The sequence below is a fragment of the Dermacentor andersoni genome, chromosome 5, assembly GCF_023375885.2.
Source record: "Dermacentor andersoni chromosome 5, qqDerAnde1_hic_scaffold, whole genome shotgun sequence".
Classification (NCBI taxonomy): domain Eukaryota; kingdom Metazoa; phylum Arthropoda; class Arachnida; order Ixodida; family Ixodidae; genus Dermacentor; species Dermacentor andersoni.
The window spans coordinates 152,887,369-152,909,170 of record NC_092818.1 but is presented as its reverse complement, the minus strand read 5'-3'; the positions used below and the strand labels follow the sequence as shown (position 1 = coordinate 152,909,170).

At 44.5% G+C, this 21,802-nt stretch overlaps 1 protein-coding gene across 2 annotated transcripts in view; it reads right to left on the bottom strand.

Moving 5' to 3' along the window:
* Window positions 1-21,802, bottom strand: part of LOC126532137 (cell adhesion molecule 3-like) — a 105,379-nt gene that overhangs the window by 17,820 nt on the left and 65,757 nt on the right. For both annotated transcript variants that reach the window (XM_050179819.3, XM_072288430.1), the window contains 2 exons: window positions 16,053-16,177; window positions 11,946-12,219 (listed from right to left, as the gene is read on the bottom strand). In XM_050179819.3, the coding sequence (XP_050035776.3) occupies window positions 11,946-12,219; window positions 16,053-16,177 (399 nt within the window). The remainder of the gene's footprint in view (window positions 1-11,945; window positions 12,220-16,052; window positions 16,178-21,802) is intronic.

The following is a 21,802-nucleotide window of genomic DNA, read 5'->3' as shown; positions in this document are numbered from 1 at the left end:
CCAAACAACAATACATGGACCAGGAGTCGTATCTAAAATGTCCTTCAGTCTCTGTCTGGTGAAACTACTTGATGGAGAAAGGTAAGCGCCCGCTAGAGTAAACACAAGTTTGTGTTTTCTTCACAGTCAAGCTGACATACTGATTACTGTCATGAGGCCGTACTAGATGGCAATTATCGTGAAGAGGTAAATATGCCGTGAATGACATCGGACGAAGTGTTTTAATGAATAATGAAAATGATAATCCTACAGCGCAGTGTGAAGGCCGTAGGGTAAGGCCATTTAACGTTAGCTAGAGTTTAAAAATATGCGAATGGCCACGTAGCTGGAGATAACTAAGGTAATGTTCTTTGCCATCGCTTGGAGATACTCAAACTACCTTTTTCATTCCGCCTAATTAGATAAATAATATTAATAATTCAACTTCTCAAATATTATAATTACATGAAAAGTGTCAATGAGATAATCATAGAGCGACATGAAAAACTCCCGATAAAGCTTCGTGTTGCTCAATACGTGCTACATAAAAGTGTTTTTCCCAGCGTGAAAGAAGCCCGCAAATGCACGCAATATTGCCGCGTGATTGCTCGCTCGAGGCACTTTGCGTTTAATTGCGGGTTTCTTTCACGCTCGGAAAACCTCTTACGTAGCACATATTGAGCAACAGGAAGCAGTATCAGGAGTTTTTCATGACGCTTTACAATTGTCTGATTAGCACTTTTCAAATAATTATAATATTTGAGAAGTTGAATAATTAATTAAGACTAGTTATATAATTAGGCGAAAGGAAAAAGAAACAGTATGAGTATGTCCGAGTGACGGCAAACAAAACTACCTTTGTTCTGTCCAGCTACTGGCATTTGCATATTCTAAAATTCTGGCTGAAGTTAGCTGGAACACCTTGTATACACCGAGTGTTCCAGCGAACACTTTCCAAATTTTTAAAGGTTGCCTGTGGCAGATAGCCCAATTCTTGTTCATGAGCTGCAGTGTCTACTCGAAGAGATGGACATTAATTGCAAAAAAATTTAATGCATAATATACTAATTAACAAGAATGACTAATTAAGCTTTTAGCTAATTACTTTCCCTATTCCAGCCGTTTAGTTCGTAAGGCGAATACACTCGGAATAAATTCTCAGGATGACACCAGTTTCACGATATTAATTTCCGAACTTTGCAAAGAAATTCATTGGCGTTCCGTTACTTTAGTAAGAAAACGTTGTTTTATGCAGTGAAGCACTTAAATAACCGGAACGCCAATGCATTTCTCCCCAAAGTTCGGGAATTAATATCTCGAAACTGGTGTCATCCTAAGAATTTGTACCAAGTGGATCTGCCTTGTGAACTCCACGGCTTGAATTTGTATATTGCAATGGGGGTCATAACGTAATTAGTTAAAATGTTAATTAGTGCAAATTTGTTAGTTAGTCGATTATTAATTTCAATTCTTTTTGCGAGTAATGTCCGCCTCTTGGAGTAGACCAGCTCATGAATTATAACACTAAAGTTGTGCTATCCTGCCACAGGCAACCTTAAAAAATTTTTAAGAGTGCTTGCTGAAACGCCTGGTATATATATTAGGCATGGACCCAGGATTCTTTTTTCGGGAGGGGGGGGAGGGCAACCCAAGGTAACCTTTCTGTGCAAATGAGGGGGGGTACTTTTACTAGTGTAAATGTGAATAATGCCTACCATTCGCCATTAAAACGCGTAATGCCGCAAAAGAAAAATGAAGTAAGGTGTATTTCACAAGTATACGCCTGTGAGAGGGACCTCTCCTTTGCTTGACAAACAAGGAACCACAGAAAATGGACTCATGCAAGAAAGAAAAGCAGTAAGAACACTGCCAAGAACAAGTAAACAAGCGAAAGTGTAAAACAACGATTTCTAGTAGCGTTTATCTAATTAGCCCTGGAAGAAATACAGATACATATATATTTGTGGAACAATCACAGTTCCTTTGGATCCATCGTTTACTGCTCTACCAAGTGCCAAACCAGACTCGTATTGTTATTTGGGAAGTTGCATAACGATGCGTGTCTGCCTGTCCCGTAAAACCGCGCAGGGCGCAGGACGCTGCGGTTCTAAACGCACTCCGCCCACCACGGAATGTTAGAAAAACATCCACATAAGCATAGCAGAGAAGTGGCTGCGTCAGGCGGTTTTATCTGATAACAGTAGAAGCGTCATTCAAAACACACAGAATCTTTCTCCATTTCCGGCTGCGTTTTCTCTACTTCCTTTTTAAATAAAAAGGTGTTGATGCACAAATATTTCCACGCACAATGGTTAAACTTGTTAATTTTGTTTTTCATTCCTGTTTGGCTGTTGCCTCGGCTCCCTCCTTTAGTAAATCGCTTAATTTCTCAACTCCTTGCGACTCTTCTTTCCAGTTGCCAATTTAGCATGAAAAGTGCTGTACAATCAGGGGAAACCAAGACGAACTAACGGGGGACATTCGTATTACTTATCGGTTTCACGATTATTCCAGGGTTTTATCATGCACGCTGTTTGGTATGATTTTATTTTCCACCTTATCTAACCTATATCACAGGTATGTGGTTCCGAGGATATGCCAGCGTCGCGGCGAGCTGTCACTCGAGAAAATAATGAAGCAAAATGAAAAGTTAAACGCAACTGGCATTAGACAGTCTTAGAATAGCGTTTGTCGCCTTGTACGTTAAACGTAATCACCTTTGCGGGACGTCGTGGTGCGCGTCCTTTAAAGACTTTTAGTTTACCGTACGGGAACGCAAACGTAAGGAATACGTTATAAAACAGGGCACCATCTGGTGTCTCGTGCCAAACGTATCCAAGCCAAGACAATCCATTACCAATCATCCTGCTGTTGCTATGTCGACGCGCGTCGTTAGGCGTACGGGCGCCGGAATCGCTTAGAATCTCAGAAATTGGACACGCTGTGCGCTCATCACTAACGTTTCAGGTGAGTCTAGAGAAAGCGAAAGCTCATTTCAATAGTTACTGGCGATCAACGCTAGTCAGAGCGCAGCCATCACGAGAATTCACGCTGAAGCGGGAGCCATGGGTGCAGCCATGTTCGACAAGACTATTTCTTAGCGTACGTAAACATTCGAACATTAAACTCGCCAAGTAACGTACGTCATCATAGCGCATGTAAACAGCAGAAATCCAATGACGTTCAGAGCATGCGCAGTGATGACAACGATATTTCTTTACGTACGCCATGCGTTTACATTTGGTTGCAAACGATAAACTAAAACTGTCTATTGTCTCAGGACGCAACTCGTTCCACGAGCAGACGGACCAGCTGACTACGGACTGAATCCCTTTCCTGGTAACTGGATTAGTCTAAACAAAGAAGGTTGAACTAAAGAAGCAACAGCGATGCGCGTGACTATTGCAATAGATGGTCACAACTGAATGCATCTCGAGTTAATCACGCGGCCACCGAATCGATGAGAAAACTGCATGGCCTTAACACCCCAGGAGATGCCGACAACTACCGCCATCCAAAAGGAGTGAAAAAGGCAGCAAAATGTGGACCGCCGAATAGCTGTCAAGTCTCAAGAATGAGTTGGCGGCGCTTTAGGAATGTGTATGAGTGGTGGCGCGGGAGGGGGAGGGGGGGAGGGGTCGGCATGCCGCATAGTTTCGGGGCATGCTCATTCTGTTTCCGTTCTGCTAATTAAGGGACTGTGCACAGAGCTCATTCACTAGCGGCGTAGTTTTGTGCCTCCTGAACCTCGTAAAATGCGCTGAAGTTCATTAGTGAACGGAGGCTAATATTACTTCTGAATGGTGGACGCTAACTAGAGCACAGCCACCGCGCATATTTCAAAACGTCTGCTGTGGTTGAAAGTAGACGTTATCTTGTCGAAGCTGGAAGGCTCTGCTCCTCACACTGTGGCGGACCCTTTGCTCATAGCATTTACGCTGTATATTCCTGCAGCCGTCTTTCACTACTCGTTAGAGCCAATGTAAAGAGTGACATATCGCTCGCAGTGTAACGTTGGATTTTTGCTTGCGTTCTGCCATTCAGAACGCAGCCGTACCAGCGAGTAAAGCACGAAGTCGGCTAAAAGAAAAAGACAGAAATTTATAATGATCGAAAATTGAACAAGTTGGTAGCGAGTCACGTTAGTGGAATGCAGTCATGTAACACAGACACGAGCAGGAACGAAAATGACAAGGATGGTCGTGTTGTGCTTTTCGTTACTACTAAATTTGAACGTAGTAGTATTTCAGCGCAAATATAGCTCTATTATGGTTGCTGTTGCGGGTATCCTATTTAAACTGGAATAAAGTAATGCTCCCCGACAGTCAGCCTCGAATGCGCCTGCCCCTGCATCCAGAAATCCCAATAATTTGGCCTATCTTCCCACGCGCTAGAGGACGGCTCATAGTCGTGACAGCTGCTGTCCGCAAAATATTACATCTAGCAACTGGTAGTGAATACTCCAGGCTCCTCATAGACATCGACATCCGCAATTTTGGCAGCTTGGCGCTACTGCACAGTTGTGGCCTTGCGTCTGGCAAAAGACAGCTGTCACTGCTGGGAGATATTCTCTAAGTCTCCACCTAGTGGACATGTCCATTTCGTCTGCTACTAAAGTGCTCATTGGTTGGGGGCGCCTGTCTCCTTCTGACGCGCAACTCAGGCCAGCCAATCGCAACATCAGCAGCAGACGAAATGGACATGTCCACTAGGTGGTCACTTACAGAATACCCCTCCTGCTCTCGCAAAACATGGAGTGTGCGTCTGGATTTCTCCTTTCAAGCGAGTGCTCGGTACTTCCAGGGTTTCTTTTCGGAAAGCAATGGAAGGCTTCTTCCTAATGATATGAGTGGGAAAAGTTTTTTTTCCCTTTTATTTTTACGAACACTCGCAACTTTCGCAGCTCGATGTCTCTTCACATGCGCCAGTCAAGAAAAAATGCGCGGAAAAATATAACTAAGGACAGCCCCGCCAGCGAGGCTGGAATCTGAGCCACACTGCGCATTTGCGCCATTCAATTACCGACAAGGTAAACACACTCTCGTCTTTCTTGCTTCCAAGCTCTGCCAAATATACTTCTTATTATCTTTATCCAATTAAGTCGATGTGCCATCCCGTCTCCACTGCCTGGATGTCTCGGAGATGACGTAAAAGGCTTCCCGTACACTTTAGTTCTGCATTGGAGCCGGCGCCGAAGAGTACAGGAAATACGAAGAAGTACAAACAAGCACGCGAGACAGCGGTGACACGGAGAAGTCGAAGTTCGTATGCACGTGTCCCGGGGGATGTGGAAACTTCTTCGCCTTGAGCGTTTATCGGACGGCGAATATCCGATATTACCTTCTTGCGTAATGACTTGACTTGTGCGCGTTTTGGATTCCCCTCTTCCTTACAGGGTAGATGCTCGCGGAGTATCGAGATAGCCCTGGCGAATTAGGAATACTTGCTCACCTATTCGAAGGCTTTGACTGGCACCATAATCACAGTCCACTCTAGGACAAAGTTTTCCCGGATTCCTTAGTTATATCACGCCTGAATTAAGTTACATAGAGAAAAAAATTCAGGAAATTTAGTTTAGTTCCCTGGCTATTTCGTTGATGCCTTCTCCGATATTATCTGATGAAATAACATCACTGCAGAATCTCAGCAAATTTGAAGACCGCTCCGCAGACACGTCCACTAAATTTACACGAGTGAGAGATTCGTCTAACGTTGTGGGATGGTGTTACGCATACAAAAAAAAAAAAAAAAAACCTGCGCTTTTTGCAGTGCCGTTCGCCTCGAGGCCCCACCGACGGAGCAAAGGAAGTGTTGCGTCGACTACTGGCTGCGAAATTTCACGTGGATCTGCCCTAGCGAGGACCTGCCCGTGGCTGCGAATTCCACCTTTATCTGGACTTGTGACGAGGGATTGCCTGCCAGTCTTGTCTGCACATGCGCAACCAGGCAGCTCGACCAAAGAAAAGCGGAGCACATGCAGCGGCCGGTCACTTGGCAGCAGCGGCAGCAAGCCGTGAACAACGTCTAAAAAAAAACTGCTCTTTTTGCAGTGCCGTTCGCCTCGAGGCCCCACCGACGGAGCAAAGGAAGTGTTGCGTCGACTACTGGCTGCGAAATTTCACGTGGATCTGCCCTAGCGAGGACCTGCCCGTGGCTGCGAATTCCACCTTTATCTGGACTTGTGACGAGGGATTGCCTGCCAGTCTTGTCTGCACATGCGCAACCAGGCAGCTCGACCAAAGAAAAGCGGAGCACATGCAGCGGCCGGTCACTTGGCAGCAGCGGCAGCAAGCCGTGAACAACGTCTAAAAAAAACTGCTCTTTTTGCAGTGCCGTTCGCCTCGAGGCCCCACCGACGGAGCAAAGGAAGTGTTGCGTCGACTACTGGCTGCGAAATTTCACGTGGAAATGCCCTAGCGAGGACCTGCCCGTGGCTGCGAATTCCACCTTTATCTGGACTTGTGACGAGGGATTGCCTGCCAGTCTTGTCTGCACATGCGCAACCAGGCAGCTCGACCAAAGAAAAGCGGAGCACATGCAGCGGCCGGTCACTTGGCAGCAGCGGCAGCAAGCCGTGAACAACGTCTAAAAAAAAACTGCTCTTTTTGCAGGTTAGTGGCACTGTGTTTCCATACTATTTTAATAGTACTATCGCTGCTGCTGCTGCCATTTGTTTTGCCATTTGTTTTGCGTTAGTATTGTTGAACTGCATCGTGCGATTACCTTTGTACATTTGGAACAATGTCTGATTCCTGTAAAACATGTAGCCTGCTCATCCTCGATGACGAGCCACTTGTCAAATGTTCCAAGTGCGAGTACGCCTATCACTTTGGAAAATGTGCTGGTTTAACTGAAAAATCCTTCAAATCAAAGAACGAGGCTGCAAAGAAAACGTGGCAATGCCCATCATGCAGAAGTGCTGGAAGTAGCAACATGTGCAGTAAAGAGAGTAATGGCTCTGAAACAGATATTAAACTTGCGCTCCTGTCAATTAACCAAAAACTAGAACAGCTGATGCCCCTGACAGGAAAAATTGAGAGCATCGAAGAGTCTCTTAACTTCATATCAACGAAGTTCGATGAAATTGAGCGAAAGTTTTGCCATCAAGAGGCCGATATAAAGGACATGAAAAAGAAAATATCAGAGCTTGAGAAGAAAGAGGACCTAAATCAGGTCGCCCAAGCTCAGCTTGAAAACGAAATACATGACCTTGAATTTAGAAGCAGGCAGCTGAACTTGGAACTGCACGGGATTAAAGAAGTAGCCAACGAGGATCTTAGTTATATTAAATAACGTGGCTGATAAACTTCGGGTGCCTCACTTGATGGAATCAGACATTGCAACTGTTCATCGCATACCCGCTAAACGTGATAAGGTGCCAGGCATCATTGTTCGTTTTACGAAGCAAGCAATAAGAGATAAATGGATCAAGAATAGAAAGAACCTTAAGGAGAGCGAGCCAGCCATTTTCGTGCAAGAAAACCTAACACGCCGCAATAGAGAATTGCTCCAGGCAACGAAAGAACGCGCCAAAGATAAAGGATACAAGTTTACTTGGTATATCAATGGAAAAGTTTTCGTTCGTAAAAGTGAGGGCGTGAGCGCCATCCATGTGAAGGGAAAGAGCGACTTGAATCGATTGTAGCATTGTTTGATATTGTCTTTTGTGTTCCTCTTGAAAAATAATCAAAATGCCGCAGATGTGTTATTATCTGCCGAATGACCTGAACCACACTACTTCATGTATCGCGCCGACATTGCTTAACGCTATTCACCTAAATGCACGCTCTGTAAAGAACAAGACAATGTGTTTAGAAGAGTTTTTTGGCGAATTTTCATTTACTTTTTCTTTGATAATGCTCAGTGAAACATGGAGCACCAATGATTCAGATATTTTTACGATGACTAACTATAAAACTTATTACTTGAACCGCTCCAGCCACCGCGGGGGAGGCGTTGCTTTACTGGTGTCTAATGGCATTGAGTGCGACAAGTTGGACTCGTACTGCCTAATTACTGATGATTTTGAAATCGTATCAGTCTGTACTGGCAGATTCGTGTTTTCGGTTTGCTATCGTCCTCCCAAGGGAAATATGGTTAGGTTTCTGGAATTTTATGATGATTTTCTTTCATTTATAACAGATGGCAAATACACACTAATAGCTGGAGGGGATTTTAATATTGACTTGTTGAAGGATAGTGTTACTACTAGAGACTTTAACACGGTTTTGTCTTCGAACGGTTATGTTAACCTTGTTACAGTACCAACAAGGGTCACACCAGAAAGTGCGTCTCTTCTCGATCTGCTGATTACGAACTCCTCCCAACCAATAGCTGAAACAGGCGTAATATCATGCGCAATCAGCGACCACCTTCCAGTATTCATGAGCATAAATAAGACTGCAGCAGTAAAGTATCGACAGCAAAAAGCAAAGTACCAGTGTATAACTAATGATGCCCTGAATTCCTTTCGCAACTCACTGGCACAAGTTCATTGGGATAACATTGGCATTGCTAGTGACGCAAACGAGGCTTACAATAAGTTTCTCGAAGTATTCAAAAAGCTCTATCATTCCTGCTTCCCATTAAAAGATCGTGCATCAAAACGTAAAACTCGCAAACCTTGGGTAACTTCTGAGTTGGGCCAAGAAATTAAAATGAAAAACAAGCTTTACAATATCTTTCTAAGTTCTCGTTCAACAGATGGCCTGCGGATATTTAGGAAATACAGGAATAGGTTAACAAAAAAACTACGCCAGGCACGCGCGGAATACTACGCTAAATTACTTGAAGTTAGCAATGGTCGACACGATTTACTGTGGTCAAGATTAAATGTTCTGCTGAGACGTGAACAACGACAAGCTGCCCCAAGTACGCTAAAACTAGATAATAAAGATATATCTGGAGAAGAGCTAGCACATGCCTTTAACAACTTTTTTACAACCCTAGCTCCTAGCAACCCGCCACGTGATTCCAATAAATACATTATTTCTTACAATAATGAAACGATATTTCTGAACCCGGTTACAACAGAAGTTATATCAGTAATACAAAACCTTAATAACAGCCGTAGCTATGACATTGACGGGATTCAAGTAAGGCCTGTGAAGCATGTTGTAGGAGTCATTGCACCTGTTATTGCAGATATATTTAACTTATGCTTAGCTACCAGCACATTTCCTGATAAAATGCAAATAGCCAAAGTAACGGTTCTGTATAAGAAAGGAGACCGCAATGATTTAGGAAATTATAGACCAGTATCTATACTCCCAATCTTCTCAAAAGCTTTTGAGAAAGTTCTATATACTAGGTTGTCGAATTTTATAAGTAGGCATGACCTTCTGTCATCGAATCAATTTGGGTTTTGTAAAAATAAATCTGCCGAATTAGCGCTACTTGAACAAAAGGAGTACATACTAACACAGTTTGAAAAGAAAGCCTTCGTTATTGGTGTCTTCGTGGACTTCTCGAAGGCATTCGACTTAGTGAACCACACCATACTGCTAAATAACTTAGAGTGCTATGGTTTTCGGGGACAGGCTCAAACGCTTCTTAAATCATATTTATCCCATAGAAAACAGGCTGTCTGCATAGACAATATGAAATCTGAACTAAAATCTGTTACTTCAGGCGTCCCACAGGGCAGTATATTGGGACCGTTACTATTTAATATGTACCTTAATGATATCTCCAACATTAACTCCACTGCTAAATTTGTTATCTACGCTGACGACACTAGCGTCTTTCTTGCTGGAAATGATTTAGATCTTCTTGTTCGAGAATGCAATGACACTATGAACGAATTACAAAAATGGTCTGAATCCAAGTGCATGCGTATAAATGAAAAGAAGACACAAGCTGTCATATTCCGCCCTAAAAATAAGCCAGTTCCCTCGCCCCTCGAGATTAAGCTGAATTCACGACGTATAGATGTGGTTGAGCAATTTAAATGTCTCGGAGTAGTTTTCTCCTCCTGTATGTCTTGGGAAAATCACGTGGACCATATCACAACAAAACTGGCTCAAATAACTGGGATCGTAGGCCGGCTCAGATACGTTCTTCCAAGGCAAGTAAAATTACTCCTCTACAATTCACTTTTTTACTCCTATTTAAACTATTGCCATTTAGTATGGGGCACAGCCACAATTAGCTGTCTTCAGCGCATCTACATTTTGCAGAAGAAGTTCCTTGGTCATGTTCACAATGTCCCCTGGGGCTCACCAAGCGCGGATCTCTTTCTGCAAAGTAGTGTGCTGAAGATCCACAACTTGTACAAATACCGCCTAAGTGTTCGGTTTAAACTGGAAACACGGAGAAACGTAAACCACATACGTTACCTTGCTGATTTACGTACCCGAGAAGCGACCTACACGACAAGACATACGGAAAATTGGGTAGTGCCAACCCCTCGAATAAATTCCGGTAGAGAACGCCTACAATTCGCTCTTCCTTCCCTCTTAAATGCTTATGTACATAATAATTTTGATCTTTTCAGTGCGTCAAACGGTGCTTTGCGTACTATGTATGTTACCATGTAGGTTCTGTTCTTCTTCGTGGTGAATATTGTCTAAATATTGTATAATTTTGTTATGTTTTCTTTTGTATTTGTTCATTATGTATAAGTGTTATTAGACTGCAATTTCCTTTGTTTTAAAAGCCTTGCTGTGAAGCCTCTGCCAAGCGAAAGGGGGCTGCGGCTTTGTCAAGCTGTTTCTGACAGCTCTTTCTGCGCCTCCGCTGTCTGTATTTGTACAAGGCAGAAATAAAGAATTTGAATTTGAAACACAACGGCGAACTACATGTAGATGTACATTCTTAGAAAAGCTTGCACAACTTAAAAAAATGAAATATTGAGGTTTTACGTGCTAGAACCACGATTTAATAATGAGGCACGCCGTAGTGGGCGATTCTGGAAAATTTCGACCACCTGGGGTTCCTTAACTTGCACCTAAATCTAAATACACGAGTGTTTTCGCATTTCGCCCTCATCAAAATGCGGCCACCGTAGCCGTGATTCAATCCCGCGACCTCGTACTTAGCAGCCCAGTACCATAGCCATTAAGCAACCACGGCGGCTTGCACAATTTCGAACCTATCTTAGACCCATGAAATAATCGCTATCTATTTACGAACTTTTCAATTCTCTAACGTTGTGTGCTGGGTACTTCCAGGTCACGAATGGCATGTGCATATCAGCTTGACACATTTTTTTCTATTTCATTGCGAGTAATGCTTGCCTTAAGACATAAGGTAGGACGTGTATTACACGTCCGCCATGAGCGCAATGTTGGGTATGAAACCAAGCAGTAGTTTTACAGAAGCGTTGCGAACGCAAGGTGTTAGAATGTAACTTAAACTTTGGGGTTTCAAGTGCCATGACCATGATCTGATTATGAGGCAAGCTATAGTTGGAGGCTCCGGTATAATTTTGACCACCAGGAGCTGCCTATTGGGCACCTAATGCACAGTACACGAGTGGTTTTGCATCCGCCCCCTTCGGAATGCGGCCGCCGCGGCTGGTATCGCACCCGCGACCTCGAGCTCAGCTGCGCAACACCATAAGCACTGAGCTGAGCGCAGGTTGTTAAAGAATGTAACTTCACCCAAGATATACGGCGAGTGCTGTTTTAAGATAAAATACCCCCCGAAGGAGGCAATTTTTTTAAGTGCGTAGGTATAAACAACTTCCACTCGAGGTACTTGTTTCCGATAATATCGCAGAATTCGGTGACAGTCTGTCTAATGCATATATGAGTTAATGAGTTGTAAAAAATAGCAAGACGATCCCGCAGATGCCTTTCACCGAGAGCAATTTTGTCACCTTTACGGCGCCACGTGCTACTATGGTCCTACGTTCGCATCAGTTGTCTAGAGGGTCCATTATGGCACTCTGCCTATAGACGCAAGCAGTTGGAGGCTCTTTATCTAGTCAGCGCACACTCGCTCAGTGACGACCTGTTTCTTACCGGTGACGACCAGCTTGAGCACCTTGGTCACCCTCCTGACGGAGTCGTCGTCGGCAAACTCTCGGCACTCCCACAGGCCGTCGTCGGCTCGCGTCACCTGCGTGATGGTGAGCGCGGCGGTGCCGTCGCGAGAGATGTTCCACTGGCGACGGCTGCCGGCAGCGCCCGAGCCCAGATCGAGAACCACGGGGTGCCCATTGCGCATCCACTGAACGCTTCCACCGGGAGTCTCGAGGAAGCACGGGATGCTAAGACTCTCGCCGGGGTTCACCACCTGCAGCCACCGCAAGGCAAAAAGAGTGCACGTTGGACATCAACGTATTTACGTATCCTTGCGCCATTATATTTACTATTTTGCTAGTACGTAGTGCAGTTGCCATAATTAGAATTACGGAGGCTTTAATTTATGGGGTTTTTACGTGCCAAGACCCCTTTCTGATTATGAGGCACGCCATAGTGGGGGACTCCGGAAATTTGGACCACCTGGGGTTCTTTAACGTGCGGAGGCGGTATTGATCACGGAGGAAGTGCAAGTTGACAACGTCAAATAAGAAATTTATAGCCAAAAGACACTTATGTTCCCGTACCGGAGCCGAAAAGTGTTTGTTCTTACTTCGTGATTCCTGGTGCTTATGCGGTCGGCTACATTGTTTTGATACAACTGCGCTATTTTCTTATTGCTGTCAGAGTGATAGGCTGTGACAAGCATCAGTTTGTCGCAGTGAATGTGTAACTTGATCGGTGGTTGCTCAAAGCTACGGATGTGAGTAAATTGAACTTGCCTAATGCATTAGTGTGGTCAGAAATTAAATAAATGAAATCAAGCAGATGATTTAGCAAGGTTACAGCAAGTAACTTGTTCTTTAGATGCATTGCGTACAAGTATAGCGCACTGCGCCAATATCCTATTCCCACTGGGCAACCTTTCTGCTGCCCTTTTCTCGTACTCCAGCGTAAAGTAGCCAACAGCGTAGGATAGCTCTTCTGGCTAACTCCCCGGTCTTATCGCTTTGTTTCCTCCTCCTCCTTCTTCCTCTGGTTAAGCGTCCCGAGCGGATCTTCTGAGTTTCTGACTTCGTTTCTGACTTCTGCTAGCGTCTTAGGATGTCTCGTGCGTCACAGTGTGCATCTCCTCCCGTTTAACCCCTTCTCTCCTTTTCTCACCGTTTAGCACACTTTCGCCATTCCCTACTACGCGGCACACACCTGGGATAAGCGTAGTTAACTTCTGTGCCTTTCCTTTATATCTTTCTTCTGTATCTCGTAAAGAAAAGTGAAATGTGCTCATTTTAATTTTTTTTATACATTTACCATCACATTTATCTGACAAGTGGGGTTACAAACTATCTAAAACAGACGAACACGCATTCAGTTTCAATCACTGACTCCTTGAAGAACATGCTTGCAGTGCGAACCCACACTATCACTTAATTGAGTAATGAAAATCATGTATTAGAGGCTCTTAGGCATGATTACTACTATGTCTTGAATGCCATTCAAAACAAAGGTTCAAGACGGGGTCTGAATGTGACTCCCAACGGTCATGCAACGTGTAATGTTGTCGCGAGGAACCTCTGCCTGGCAGTCTTTCCAAGCTTTAGTAAATACAAAGCCCTGCTATGGACACGCTCTATCTGTGACTGCACGCTGAGAAGCGTGGCTCTTGTCAGCAGGCTTGTATGGTATACGTTAATGTTCGACCACGCTTAAAAGTCTTCAGTCACTTTGCTTATACGGATGCAGCAAGGCGTAATAAATCTAATACTGCGCCTGCAACCTTTGATTGCAATACTATGCATGAGAAATTTCAGGGTTCAGTTTTGTTCTCTTTACAACCCCTATCCCCCCCCAGTGCAGGGTAGCAAACCGGAAACTCTCCTCGGGTTAACCTCCCTGCCTTTCCTCTCTCTCTCTCTCTATCTATCTATCTATCTATCTATCTATCTATCTATCTATCTATCTATCTATCTATCTATCTATCTATCTATCTATCTATCTATCTATCTATCTATCTATCTATCTATCTATCTATCTATCTATCTATCTATCTATCTATCTATCTATCTATCTATCTATCTATCTATCTATCTATCTATCTATCTATCTATCTATCTATCTATCTATCTATCTATCTATCTATCTATCTATCTATCTATCTATCTATCTATCTATCTATCTATCTATCTATCTATCTATCTATCTATCTATCTATCTATCTATCTATCTATCTATCTATCTATCTATCTATCTATCTATCTATCTATCTATCTATCTATCTATCTATCTATCTATCTATCTATCTATCTATCTATCTATCTATCTATCTATCTATCTATCTATCTATCTATCTATCTATCTATCTATCTATCTATCTATCTATCTATCTATCTATCTATCTATCTATCTATCTATCTATCTATCTATCTATCTATCTATCTATCTATCTATCTATCTATCTATCTATCTATCTATCTATCTATCTATCTATCTATCTATCTATCTATCTATCTATCTATCTATCTATCTATCTATCTATCTATCTATCTATCTATCTATCTATCTATCTATCTATCTATCTATCTATCTATCTATCTATCTATCTATCTATCTATCTATCTATCTATCTATCTATCTATCTATCTCAGAGTTAAATGTTTTAGGTGGTAATCACTGCGTAACTAAGCTGCAGATTTCCTAAATAATGCGTGTTCTTCTATTTCATAAGAAGTTGTTTTAGTGACATTAACGGTTGATATATTCTTGATTCTAAGGACATGAGAAAGATCTTAAGGAAAGAGGATACAGCGGGGTGCGAGCGTATCTCGCAGCACATTTTGTGGGCGAACATCCCAAAACTCGTGCTAAAACCAGGACTAATAGCAAGTTGACTTGTTTTGAACACTCAGCTGCTTTAATAATGCATTTTTAACCTGTGGTGTTTCGTTGATTTGTAAACCAACTAATCGAACGTTCTCACTGCGTGTCATTCAAGTAATACATGAGAAATATCTTACATGTTTCACAAGTGTAATAACACAGCCACATGCGGATTTGCCGTTATTTCGCACAGCATACTTGAAATTGGGGCAGCTGAATTAAAAGAAATCACCGCCCAAGCACTCCGTACAGATGGTTAACAAGCGAAGCTCAAAAGTGTGGCCCTCGTGTTTATCACCGGGTGAATCCCGACATTTCATTAAACAACAGCTTGGCAGGCTGCCGGATCCTCGGTACGCAGTTGCTGCTTGCGCTCGGCTGCACGAGCCTGTTCTTGTGCCCGGGCTGCAGCATCGGGACGGCGTAGACGAACTCGTTCCCGGTTGTGCTCGCGGCGTTGCTGATCGAAAGCTGCCTGCTCCACAGGAGTACGTCGGACGCGTGGCGCTCCCATTTCGGAGCCGGAGAAGAACTGCTGTTCGCGCGATCGGCTGCTACGGAGAGCAACGACGCCACTACTGGCGCAGCCAATCGCGCGCCTGTCTTTCTCTATTTTTTGCGCATGCGCATGCATGAGATTGCACCGGAGGAGTTTTCGGCGTACAAGCGACAGACAGACGGACGAATCGGCTAGCCAAATACAGCTTCGTTGTAGTAAATCAACTTGTGTATTTTGTTGAAACCTTATCAAAATGTTAAGCATAATGTATTTTTATGGCATAACATTTTGTATCTTTGTTCTTCGCTTTGTTCTTTTCTAATATGTTATGAAATCTTGAAATACCTGTAGACACCCGCGAGAAATTTTCACGCACATGAGCGGCGCCCATTCGTTAAAATATAATTATCATCTGTAAATAATACATTTTAATGTCTGCACGCACAGTTTACTTTTATTCGCTTCTTTTTTCAAAGCACCCGTGGTGGTTGCTCAATGGCTATGGTGTTGGGCTGCTGAGCATGAGGTCGCAGGATCGAATCCCGGCCACGGCGGCCGCATGTCGATGGGGGAGAAATGCGAAAACACCCGTGTACTTTAGGGGCACGTTAAAAAACCCCAGGCGGTCGAAATTTCCGGAGTCCTCCACTACGGCATGCCTCATAATCAGAAAGTGGTTTTCGCACGTAAAACCCCATAATTTTTTTTTTTTCGAAGACGAAAGCGCCTACCTTTTCTGGCGGCTCCCCATTGTTTGCAGCCGATCCTCCTGAGCCAGGCGCGGCTGCAGCCGCTACCGAGAGGATGGTGCAGATTACAGCTCTCAGCAGGGTTTGTGTAGCTCCTAGTTCTGATGCTGAAAGCAAGAATAATAAAAAAGCATGTTAATATAACCGTAAATCTGCCTATTGATAACGCAGGGTGACATAATGCCTCGGTCAAACGCATATTACAAACAGAAATCAGAAGAAGAAAGGAAGCTTGCGCCCTACTGCTACGTATAAGAAATGCTCAGCCATGCAGGAGATGCAATTTTATTTCCCTGGCAATGGCTAACAGAATAGCTGGAGTATATACGCAGCGGCTTGGCGAACACGTGGTGCCCCTACAGGTCTCCGCCGTGTCTCTGCCACGCTTGCCTGCCTGTGGTGCCGTGTTAGTTTTGACTAAATTTATGGTCCGCTTGACTGCCCAGCTTCATGCATATATATGTTTACTTTTCTTTTACGTGCTACATGTGACTGATTTCTACTTGGCTGCTAGACACGTGGTAGCAGGTAAGAATGTTTGCACCATGAATGCAGCGCACGCATGCTCGCGATCGTTGCCTTACCAACGAGCGAAATTTGCAGGAAGCACTAAAGATTTCTTTGAGCAAGTTGGTTGTCCTTAGCCCGTATAATAATCATGCTCGTGCTAGAAAACCTTGAGGAATCGAGAAGTACGCCCGTTGTCAAAACTTTGCATCTTGCTGGCCGTACTACCAAGGTTAACATCCAACCACGTGGCACATCCAGTTGCATCCAGTTCCATAAATCTTGGAGAAGAAAAAGCACTCTTGTCTACACCTTCTTATACCTTCATAGGATTGGATATGCAATAGAACATGCACTACATAGCCGGGAGTCAGGTACGATAACACGGGAATGGTATGTCAGCGCTTGGTATGGGAAGAACAGGCTACTACTTCTACAAAGCTCAGCTGAAAAAAACGTGGGCCAGAGGTAAAAGTACAAAAACAAAACAAAGACTTGGCTTCAGGACGGGACAGATTAGTGAGCTCGGCTTTGACCTTCCTAAAGCTAAGCCCAAGCGCTTAATAAAAGTAATCGATAACTGCCTCTCTAAAATTTTTCTCCTTCCTCATAAAGATATGGTCCAGTGAAGAAAAGCACGCAGCTATATTGATATTCAATATTTATACGTTCTCAGCCATCCCTGTGCTTGAAAAACGCTTCCTCGCAGTCCAGACAGCAGCTCTTTGTCGGAGCACGCCTACGTGCATCGATTCGTGTCCGTCAATGTATTCGCCTGTTTAAGCGAATATTTTGGATTCTTTAGGAGTTTGAGGATTCCGTCGAGATAGGGCCTTACTATAAATTTTCTGAATGTACTAGCGCACAAACCACCATGAGATCCCGACAGAATGCCGATAACAGTAAAACATATGGTAGGCGACCCTAATCTTTCACTTAGGTGTCTCTTAGTGGCACTCGCACGTAGGCGTTTGTGTTCTTTCGGTTAAGCGAGTGAACGTCTTTCCCATGGAGCGATATACGGGAGAGGAGAGAGGGAAGGCGAGGAGGAAGCTCAGCGCGCACCACCTGGCGGGGCGTAGTCCCCTAGCGAGCGGTTCACGAAGCGCGCATTACGCGCCCTCCCTGGTGCTGACGTCAGTGCCTGTAAAGGGCGCGCGCGTGCGCGCAGCCGCTGCGTGCAAGCGAGCAGGGAGCGCCAGGAGAGAATAAGTGAGAGAGGAGGGAGTGGCGTCACATCCACTCTGCTAGACACATGTTCAGTCTATGCCGAGCAACTGTTTTCCATTAATTAGCCGGTTAAGTATCACGCCACCTTCTTGTGCGTGACGTCATTACTTCTGCTTTCTACTTAAGTGTTTCCAGGAATTTCGCGAAAGTCGTGCTCACATGGCGGGTATATGTAAAGTCTACAATTATGTGCTCTGGTTCGCGGTAATCAGTGATTTCTAATTAATTCTAATTATTCCAGACACTTCAGTAGCTCAAGTTGTGCTCTGACATCATAAATATATATATATATATATATATATATATAGTGAAACCTATTAATTTCGTACTGTGCTATTTTTTTCTATGTTTCTTTCTGATTGATTTTGAACTTCATCTCCGGTCGCCTCGGAAGGTGAACGGAAAGTGCTGCGCAAGAAAAAAGAGTGCCACTCGATGCTCGCGCCACTAAAAATGAAGAGAGAGTATTTGTTGTCGCACTCCCCTGCGAAGTCGACTGCATGACAACGAGGTCACCACGGATATTATGTACTTTTAAAAGCAAGAGACGGCATGCGCATGCATGCAGAAACCGTGGTTATCGTGCAACGGAGGCTCGTTTTCTTTTGCTTCATCTGCTGCCGTGCCAGGTGCACGTCTGATCCATACCTGCAAAGGCGAAGCGAATCAATATTCCACCTTCCTGCGCCGGACAAACGATCATCACGCAGTGGCGCCAGTTTGCGGCGTACGAGGGCTCATCGGATAAGCGTGTCGCACTGGATAAGAGCGCGCGCACGCGATCGAAAGTCACGCTTGCCGTCTCGTCGCTGCGGAACAAAGAAAGAAAGGATAAAGGGGGCGACGGAGGAAACGTGGCTGGTGATGTGACCCTAACGACGGGATTTGCATATCTCTGCCGTGCGCTGTGCCCGACTTGTATTGACGCGAAGCTCCGGCTGCTATCTTTATCTTCAGCGTTGGGTCTGAAAGCGTGTTTTCGCAGTTGCGCGCAGGTAATGACATGTGTCGCACACCTGCATCGTTACAGATGCATTGCCCTTTGCCTCGTGTTTGTTGCTGTGACAATTTTAGAATAGCAGTCTTATAACGCTGATGATCCCCAAACAGTATTCCCCATAAAGGAGAGCTTGAACAACTTGTACAACTTTACGTTTTCCCATGGACGATAAATTTGTATAAATAAAAACAGTAAAACATTTGCAAGCATTGACTGACGGGCTACTTGGTTCATTATCAGAGAAAGGCCAGCGCTTCAAGACGGGACAGCCAGCGCAGTGTCTGTGGTTCCTCCTTTGTGTCCTGTCTTGAAGGGCTGCTCTTTCTGCAGCAAAAGGCTATTCGAGTTTCAATTTATTTAACACGTGAATTAATTATTTTTAATTGATTTGCTGAACTATGCACAACTGAAACCTCCGTGCAGCGTATGAAGATGCGCTACTATAAAGTATGTGTTAAATTTCCCGTGTTTGAATGACAATTTTCAGGTGCAAAAATAGTCAATTGAGTCTGCTTTTGGCATTTGGCGCTAAGAAAGACAGAAAATAAAAACGTATTTCCCTGTCCCTTACGCTCGCAAAGTTCTCGGTGCCGAAGTAAGACTCTGGTTCAGCAGGCAAGAACAAGCAGCAAACTTTCTATTACATTGAACGAATCTTGTTGGGGCGGGCATGTTCGTGCTGAGTGAGGGTTTCTTGCATTTCTCGGTGATACGGGAATAATTGAAGCTGAATTGTGCCTTCCAATGCATTAAGGCCACCATCACTTCTCTCACGCTCGGGCGTTGTTTCGATGCAGTCAGATTGAGAACGCAGGGGCTCCCATTGTTCACAAACGATAAGTCATTAGTTCCTGCGTATATGAAAAAAAGAAAGCTGCTTGTTCGAATACATGGACGATATTCCGGCTTGAAAAGCGGACAATGTGTTCACGCGCCGCCTTGGTGCCCGGATCAGTATCTCGCAACACGGCATTGTGACAGCGGCGTCGATCTTTCCCTATTTTCCAAATAAACAGCCATTTTCACGGTAGAAAGGAAAATTGGGGCAAATCACCAGACGGTGTCAACACAACCTTAACCACAGTGTCAGCGACAGTCAGCGTGCGAATTTTATTGTTTCGTTCAGTGCTCCTGCCGCGCGTAATCCACAAATAAATAATTGAAACAAATCACCACCCCTTCCTGTCCGTGAAGATGGTCGGAGAACGAAGCTGTGTTAGTTGCACCATGTGGTACACCGCGCAAGCCAAACTTCGCAAGCAGTCTATATTGCAAGTCCTTTTTTTCACCACTCTTTCACGTCATTTTCGCTTTTGCGTGCTTCGCGTGGTTAGCGTGCTTTAAGAGTGTTTCTTTTTTCGGTTCTCCCAGTGGTTTTTTCCTTTTTTTCTCGTGAGACAGACCCTACGACGACGAGCCCGTTCATGAGTCAACCCTCGCTCACGCTCGCGGTAGGCAGCTTCTGGTTGAGGAGTACGCGACTCGTGGTCTTCGCATAGTTGTAGCTGGGATGGAATGTGCGGAACTACTAATCCAAAGCTTCCTATATTGGGCGCAAGGTCAACCACTGGAGATGCGGGCTCTGCCATCGTTCTGACAATTGGGTGGATTGGTTAGACGATTGACGTCTTTGTGTTCCTAATGAGGTTACACAAACGTTCGGCTGTGACGGAGAGAACGACGTCAGTGACGGTATGCCTGCAGTCCTCCGCTGTCGCTTGCGTTCGATGTCTCAAGTTTGCTCAATGGCCCAGTTAGCAGCATCCGCCCGGCATTTCCGCTTGCGATTTTTTTAAAATTAAATTACTTCAAAATCAAACAGCGCATTCAGACAGATGCTGTCGTGCATCCATTGCCAAGTCATAGTTGTCATTTCGTCGTCCGGTTGTCGTGTTACCGTCGCCATACAGTCATCGTCAGCTCATTGTCATGTCGTAGTCGTCGCTATTGTCGCTACACCAAATCATAATTTCATAATTGACATCTCATTGTCATCTTCCCGTCGTCGTTATACTGCATTTGTTGTTCGATCCATATCGTTCCTCCTTCCTCAACTCATCGTCAATGCGTTGGCCTCGTACAGTCGTCATCATGCCTCCATGCTTATGGGGGACTTTGGCAAGTGACTGCCAGAGCAAAGTATATGGCATGTAGCCTAAGCAACGAATGTCTCAGAATTGCCACTACGCGTGTTAAATAAACGCGGCTTCAAGACTAAGGTCTATCGCTACATTGCTCGAATACTATTCGCATGAGTGTCGACAATCATCGTGAGATGAGTTCTGCACTAAATTTTTAGCTTGCCACCGGCTATAGCGCAGTGCGGGACATCCATCAGCCTGGTAGTGTATTCGGAGACATTGTCGAACGTGGACACGAAGTGAAAAAAAGAAAGAAAAAAAAAAACAAAGAAAGAGAGGATGTGGGATGAAAGCGAGTACCGCAGCATTTGGCGAATGGAAACTGGAATTGAACATAGATAGCTCCGCAATTACATTTAAACAAAATATCGCAATTCTTGTCGAAATATGACGTTTGTCGATAAAGCAAGAGCGAAGTGTACCTATGCTGTCTGAAGAAATGGCGACACCCCTGGAGAAAGGCGACTGCCACCGTTTAAAATTTTCTTGAGAGCTAGACAGTCTTTCATTTGAGGCGAACACGTAGAGGAGAAATCGGAACGGAGAGTATATACATTCGTTCGGGCGAAAGTGGGCGGGGGGGGGGGGGGGGGGAGTGGGGTGACATGGGGAATGGGAAGCAAAATCGCTCTTTGAACCAGTGGCGGCAGCAGCTACAAAACCTTCGGCGAAGAGCAGAATCGCTCAGCTGGCTGTCTGCTCCCGAAAGGACTATTCGCCCAGACTGATTGCTAGGCAGCTATAATTAGCAACCTTGTGGCAGCACGCAAAGAGTAATTCTTTGTGACGAAGTACGCGCACCTACCGACAAAGAGAGCATAGGTCGAACGCCCGCCAAAGTAAGCTTGAATTTC